The sequence below is a fragment of the Gallus gallus genome, chromosome 25 (assembly GCF_016699485.2).
Source record: "Gallus gallus isolate bGalGal1 chromosome 25, bGalGal1.mat.broiler.GRCg7b, whole genome shotgun sequence".
Classification (NCBI taxonomy): Eukaryota; Metazoa; Chordata; class Aves; order Galliformes; family Phasianidae; genus Gallus; species Gallus gallus.
In genome coordinates this window covers 44,591-51,973 of record NC_052556.1, presented here as the reverse complement: position 1 = coordinate 51,973, position 7,383 = coordinate 44,591, and the positions used below count along the sequence as shown (strand labels likewise).

General features: G+C 66.5%; 1 protein-coding gene across 1 annotated transcript; it reads right to left on the bottom strand.

Annotated features, from left to right (window-relative positions):
* Nucleotides 1–1,224: 1,224 nt before the first annotated feature.
* On the bottom strand, nucleotides 1,225–7,238 carry LOC107049500 (peroxisomal biogenesis factor 19-like). Its single transcript, XM_015273162.4, is given in 9 exon segments — nucleotides 1,225–1,641; nucleotides 2,413–2,457; nucleotides 2,559–2,735; nucleotides 3,536–3,697; nucleotides 4,115–4,200; nucleotides 5,782–5,947; nucleotides 6,035–6,067; nucleotides 6,069–6,148; nucleotides 7,171–7,238. Coding segments are annotated over 9 exon segments (873 nt in total). The 5' UTR covers nucleotides 7,220–7,238; the 3' UTR covers nucleotides 1,225–1,566.
* Between the last annotated feature and the right edge of the window lie 145 nt (nucleotides 7,239–7,383).

Genomic DNA, 7,383 nt, shown 5'->3' with positions numbered 1-7,383 from the left:
GCTTTACGGCACCGCGGCGTCCTTTACGGCAGCGCGGCGCGCTTTACGGCAGCCCATCTCCTTCTACCGCCCCGCGGCGCACTTCACGGCACCGGCCGCTGTGCGACACCGCGGTACCGCCCCGCCGTCGCCATGGCAACGCAGGCCGCGCCCCCTCCCGCGGTGTTTTGGTCGGGTCGAAGGTCGCCCCCCGCGTGGCGGTGCTCCCACGTGACCCCCCGCTTCCGCCCTCCCCTCCCCCTCCCGTTATTGTGGGGTCGCCCCACGGCCGCCCGGGGTTATTGTATGGAGCCCCACTGTTGTTGTAGGGTCGTCCTACGCACGTCCCTCCTGTGTTACTGTAGGGTCACCCACGGCCCAAATGTTATTGTGCTATCTTATGGTTACCCCATCCCCCCCCGTGCTATTGTAGGGTCGACCCGCATCACTGTAGGGTCACACTGCCCTGCTGTGTTATTGTAGGGCCACCCCATGTCCCACCACGTTACTGTAGAGACGGCCCATGGCCCTCATGGTGTCATTGTAGGGTCGTATTCCCCACCTGTGTCATTGTAGGGTCATATCCACCACCTGTGTTATCGTAGGGTCACCCCATGGCCCTTATATTATTGGAGGGCTACCCCATGTTATTGTAGGGTCCTCTTCCCCACCTGTGTCACTGTAGGATCATATTCCCCACCTGTGTCATTGTAGGGTCATCCCATGGCCCTTACATTATTGTAGGGCTACCCCATGTTATTGTAGGGTCATATCCACCACCTGTGTCATTGTAGGGTCACCCCATGGCCTTTATATTATTGGAGGGCTACCCCATGTTATTGTAGGGTCACATCCACCACCTGCGTTATCATAGGACCACCCCATGGGTTTTCTTATGTTACTGTAGGATCACCCCTTGGCCCTTCTTGTGTTATTGTAGGGTCACCCCATGGCCTCCCCCGTTATCATAAGACCATCCCATGTTACTGTATGATCACCCTGTGTTGTTGTAGGGTCACGTCCCCGTCCCCCCCCCCCCCCCCCCGATGCTATTGTAGGGTCCTCCCCATGTTATTGTAGGGTCACATTTCCCACCTGTGTTATTGAAGGATCACCCCATGGCCCTCATTGTGTTATTGTAGGGTCACGTCCCCCCTCATGTTATTGTAGGGTCACCCCACATTACTGTAGGGTCAACCCATGTTACTGTAGGGTCACCCCATGAGCTCCGCCATGCGGCAGTGCAGCGGTTGCCATCACCTTTATTGGGGCCGTGGCGGCCGCCCACCACCAGCGGGGCGTCCCCCTGCTTGGGGACAGCGCTGTAGGGTTGGGGACAGCGCTGTGGGGTTGGGGACAGCGCTGTGGGGTTGGGGACAGGAGCGTCCCCCCCAGCCCGGCACCCGACTCCTCCTGCCCTCAAAGTGACGTCCCACCCCCATGGGGACATCGGGGTCACCGCACCCAGCACTGCTCCGCGGCCACGCACCCGTCCTTCATCGTCCGCGTCGGGGCACGCGTTAATGACCCTAATTAACGAGCCGGGGGCTGGCCTCGACGCTCGGCAGCGGGGAGGGGACATCGCCGTCACATCACGTGGCACTGCTCGCCGGTGGCCTCGGGCAGAGTCAGCCCCTCCAGGTCCAGGTTGAGGCCGGGGGGCTGCAGGTGACAGCAGGGATGGAAGGGAATGGGGACAGCTCAGTATGGGGACCCCATAGTGGGACATCCCCATGGGGCATTGTCCCCATAGGGCGCCCAGACCTGCACAGAAAGGGAGGGGACAGCTGGGGATGGCTGGGGACAACGGGGCTGGATGGAGATGGAGACAATCAGGGACAGCTGGGGAGAAGTGGGGACAACTGGGGACAATTATTGGGGACGGCTGGGGATGGCGGAGGGCAAATAGGGATGGCTGAGGACAACTGAATACAAACTGGGGACAATTAGATGCAATTGGGGGACAATGGGGGACTCTCAGGACTGCGGGGGACAGCTGGAGACAGTTGGGGACAACTGGGGATGGTTGGTTGAAGGACAATCAGGAACTCATGGGGATGGGTTGAGGACAAGGGGGGGGCGGCTGGGATGGCTGAGAGCTGGGGACACCTGGGGACACGTGGGGACAACTGGGGATGGTTGAGAGCTGGGGACACCTGGGGACAACCAGGGATGGTTGGGTACAACTGGAGATGGTTGGGGACAACTGGAGACGGTTGAGAGCTGGGGACACCTGGGGACAACTGGGGACACGTGGGGACAACTGGAGATGGTTGGGGACAACTGGAGATGGTTGAGAGGTGGGGACACGTGGGGACAACCAGGGATAGTTGGGGACAACTGGGGATGGTTGAGAGCTGGGGACACGTGGGGACAATGTAGAAAGGACCTCTGGGGACAGCTGGGGACAGTGGGACACAGTGGGACACTCACCGCCTCTCCAGCCAGCTCCTTGGGGGGGTGCCCCAGCTCCTGCAGCTGGACGAGAGCAGCGCTCCGTCAGCGCCCGCTGCCGCCCCTCACGCCCCATCCCCCCCCGCCCCCCCCCCCCGGCCCCCCCCGCGTCCCCAGGTCCCCACCTGCTGCATCAGCTCCAGCACGGCCTCGAAGCGCGCCCGCCTGTCCCCGTCGCTGTCCTCGGGCCGCTCGGCCTCCAAGTGCCGGCAGATGCGCCCCATGACGCCGTGCTGCGCCCGGTACCGCTCGTACTGCTCCTCCGGCAGCGCCGCCCGGTGCCGCTGCAGCCACTCGGGGTACTGTGACAGTGACAACGAACGTCGTGTCCCCGCCGTCCCCACCATCCCCAGCCCTCCTGTCCGTCCCCGTGTCCCCGCCGTCCGTCCCCAGCCCTCCTGTCCGTCCCCGTGTCCCCGCCGTCCCCACACCTCCTGTCCATCCCCATCCCTCCCATCCGTCCCCGTGACCTCAGCCCTCCTGTCCGTCCCCGTGTCCCCACCATTCCCACCCCTCCTGTCCATCCCCACCCCCCCGTCCGTCCCCACGTCCCCACCGTCCCCACCCCTCCTGTCTGTCCCCAGCCCTTCTGTCCGTCCCTGTGTCCCCACCATTCCCACCCCTCCTGTCCGTCCCCACCCCCCCTGTCCGTCCCTGTGTCCCCAGTCCTCCTGTCCATCCCCAGCCCTTCTGTCCGTCCCCGTGTCCCCACCACCCCCACCCCCCGTCTGTCCCCGTGTCCCCAGCCCTCCTGCCCGTCCCCAGCCCTCCTGTCCATCCCCAGCCCTCCTGTCCGTCCCCGTGTCCCCCCCCCCAGACGTGCCCCGTAACGCTGCACTGCGCTCAGTACCGCTCCTCCAACAGCACCACCGGGCGCCCGGCAGCGCCGCGTGAGGGGCCGTGAGGACGACAACACGTAGGTGTCCCTGCTGTCCCCGTCGTCCCCAGCGCACCCATCTGCCCCCCAGCCCACCCCCAGGACCCCCTCCCTCCAGCCCCCACCAGCAGCACCCCACGCCGCGCCCCAGCGCCGCCCGGTGCCGCCGCGGCCGCTCGGGGTGCTGTGACAGCGACGAGGAGAGCCCCCCCGGCCGCCCCTCACCTTATCGGTGATCTCCTTCAGCGAGGGGTAGAGCACCTCGCGGCTCAGCAGGTGCTGCAGCACGCTCTGCACCACGGGCAGCACGCCGCCCTCCCCGCCGCCCTCCTCCAGCCCCAGCCCCTCCATGGCCTTCGCCAGCTCCTCCTCCGACGCCGCCGAGCCCTGCGGGTGACAGCGGGGGCCGTGGGGACGTTGGGGGGGGGACACCTCCCCGTCGGCGTCCCTGAGCCTCGCGAGGACGTGGGGTGACAGCAGGGATCGGGGACAGCCCTCTGTGTCCCAGGTCCTGCGGGAACGTGGTGACAGCGGTGACACCGAGGGTTGGTGACAGCGGTGACACCGAGGGTTGGTGACAGCGGTGACACCACGGAGCGGGGCTGGGGACAGCCTTCATGCCACGTCACCGAGCCGGGCAGGGACACGGTGACATCGGTGCCACCAGGGCTTGGTGACATCAGGAGCCGGGGTTGGGGACAGCCCTCTGTCCATATCCCCAGGCTCTGTGGGGACGTGGTGACGTTACTGACACCAGGGCTTGGTGACACGGGTGACACCAGGGCTGGGGACCCCCGTGCCCACCTGCAGGTCGGTGGCATTCCGGGCCAGGCCGCTCAGTGTCTCCTTCAGGCATGAGGTGAACTCCTGCTGGGACGCGGCGTCACCGCCTGCGGGGTGGGACGGGGGCTGTGAGACCCCCACCTTCCTCCTCCTCCCATCCCATAACCCCCCAAGGGGCTGTGAGACCCCCCACCTTCCTCCTCCTCCCATCCCATAACCCCCCAAGGGGCTGTGAGACCCCCCCACCTTCCTCTTCCTCCCATCCCATAACCCCCCAAGGGGCTGTGAGACCCCCACCTTCCTCCTCCTCCCATCCCATAACCCCCCAAGGGGCTGTGAGACCCCCCACCTTCCTCCTCCTCCCATCCCATAACCCCCCAAGGGGCTGTGAGACCCCCCACCCTCCTCCTCCTCCCATCCCATAACCCCTGAAGGACTGCAGGACTCCCACCCTCTTTGTTCCTCCCAACCCATAACTCCCCATAAGGTTGTGGAACCCCCACTCCCCTCCACCCATCCCATAACCTCCCCCCCAGGGAGCTGCAGGACCCCCACCCCCTCTGCTCCTCCCATCCCATAAGACCCTGTGGGGCTGTGGGACCCCCACCCCTCTTCTCTCATCCCATAACTCCCCCAGAGGGCTGCGGGATCCCGACCCCCCTCCTCCCATGACATAACTCCCGCTCCCAATGAGGCCCAGGTCCCATTGTCCCCATTATGGACAGCCTTATGGGGATGGCCCAGACCCCATGAGGGAGTGTCCCAACCCCACAGGGGGTCCAGGCTCGCGGGGTGGGGGTCCCCAGCCTCATATGGGGATTCACAACCCCAGGAGAGTTCCCACTCCTATGGAGAAGTCCTGGTCCTACGTGGGGGTCCCAGCCCCATAGAGGGGTCTCCAGTCCCATGGTGAGGGGGTCCAGGCCCTACAGGGAGGTTCCCGCCCCACAGAGGGGGATACCCAACTCTATAAAGGGGTAACCCCACCACGGAGGGCCCCCAACCCCACTGCAGGGGGTCCCACCCCACAGAAGGGTCCCATGGAGAAGTTCTGGCCCTACGTGGGGGTCCCAAACCCATACAAAGTCCCACACAGAACACGTGGGGGTTCTCAGCCCTACAGGAGGTACCAACCCCACAGAGGGATCCCAGCTCACTGGAGGGGGGGGGTCCTGGCACTATGGGGTGGGGGGGAGGCAGCCCTATAGAAAGTTCCAGGCCCTATAGACAGTTTCAGCCTAATATAGCAGTTCCCAATCCCGCAGGGGTGTCCCAGCTCTCTATGGGGGTTCCCAGCCCTATGGTGGAGGAGGGGGGGGGACCAACCCCATAGAGGGATCCCAACTAACTGGATGGGGAGCCCTGGCACTATGGGGGGTTCCCAGATCCGTGGGGGAGGGAGAAGAGGGGCAGCCCTATAGGGAGTTCCAGCCCTACACAGGAGTTCCTCAGCCCCACATGGGTGTCCAAGCCCCACTGGGCGGGGGCGGGGCTCAGCCCTATTGGGGGGGGGCAGCCTTATAGGGGATTCCCAAGCGCTATTCAGAATTGCACCCCTACGCAGAGGATCCCCGTCTCGCATGGGTGTCCCAATCCTCTGCGGGGGTTCCCAGCCGGACAGAGAGATTCCCACCCCACGGACGGATCCCAGCCCCACGGAGTGCCCCCCCCCCGACCCCCCCACAGACCCACTCTCCCCGCCGCCTCCGACAGCTTCTGGAACTGCTCCACGAGGTGCGGTTCCTCCTCGGCCAACTCCTTCATGGCGCGCTCGAACTCAGCGGACGCCTGCGAGGCCAATTCCCCATCAAACAGCTCCTGGAAGAAGCGCTCCTGCGAGGCGAACAGCGACTCCTGGGGGGGGGGAGGGGGGGTCAGAGCTGTGGGGAGGGGTCTGCAGCCCCCCCACCCCCCAGCCCTGGATGTGGGGTGGAGGCGCACCTGCGCTGCGGCGCCGGGGGATTTCTTGGCGGCATTGGGGTCTCCGGGAACGTGGGGTGGTGGGGGGGGGGGCGGGGGGGCCGGGCCGGGCCTTCTCGAAGTCATCGAGGGCACCTGGTGTGTGGGGGGGGGGCACAGTGAGGGGGCGATTCCCAGCCACACAGAGCCCCCCCAGCCCCACTGCGCCCCATAACTCCGCCAGACCCCTCTGCAGCGCTGCACCCCCCTCAGAAGCGGCGCATCCGCTGCCCCCCGAGAACCCCCCCCCCCACGGCACACAGCCCCCCCCGCACCCCTCACGCTTCCCCCAGTGCCCCATAACCCCCCCAGGACCCACTGCAGCCCTCTGTGCCCCAACGTCCCCCAGACCCCCACCTGGAGCCCCACTGCCCCCCCATGACCTCCGGCACCCCCACACCTCCCACCGCTCCATTGCAGCCCCGCACCCCAATAACCCCCCCAGACCCCCCAGAGCCGCTCCAGTGGCTCATAAACCCCCCGCTAAACCCCGGGGCTCCCTCCTAAACTCCCCCAAACCGCCCCCAGCCCCCCGGCTCCCCGGCACTCCCCACAGTTCCGCACCCCCCCCCCAGACCCCCCCACCTCCCTCCACCCCACAGCTCCACTGCAGAACCTCTGAGAGCCGCAGACACCGCTGTCCCCCCACAGACCCCCCCAAACGCCCCCTTAGCGCCCTCCATGGGCCCACAGCGGCCCCCAAACTGCTTTGAACCCCAATCACACCCCCACCCTCAGCACCCCATAACCCCCCCACGCCCCACTGCTCTCCTACCATCCTTTGAGCTGCCCCCAATCCCACAGAGCCCCACAGCCTCATAGAACCCTACGGCCACCCCCCAGACCCCACAGAGCCTCCCCATACCCACAGCCCTCCACAGCCCCCCAACCCCCCACAGAACCCCACAGCCCCCCGTATCCCCACCGCCCCCCCAGAGCTCGCAGCCCCCCCACACTCCCACTGCCCCCCCGTCCCCTCAGAGCCCCACAGCCCCCCATACACTCAGTAACTCCAGGCCCCATAACGCCCCCATACCCCCAATATCCCCCAGTACCCCGAAGCCCCACAGAGCCCCACAGCCCCCAGACACCCCCAGCACCCCCCGAGCCCCTCTCACTCTCCAGCAGCTCCTCCAGCTCCGGGTCCGGCCCCGACTCCGCCGCCATCTTCGCGCCGCGCCGCACCGCCTCCGCCGGAGGGATGGGGGCGTGGCCTCGTAGCCCCGCCCACTTCGCGCGACCCCTCCCTCCGCCAAGCCCCGCCCACCGCGCCGCTGTGCCGCTCCGTCTCCCGCGCGGCCGCAATGGGGCTGCACAACCCACCCTCCCCC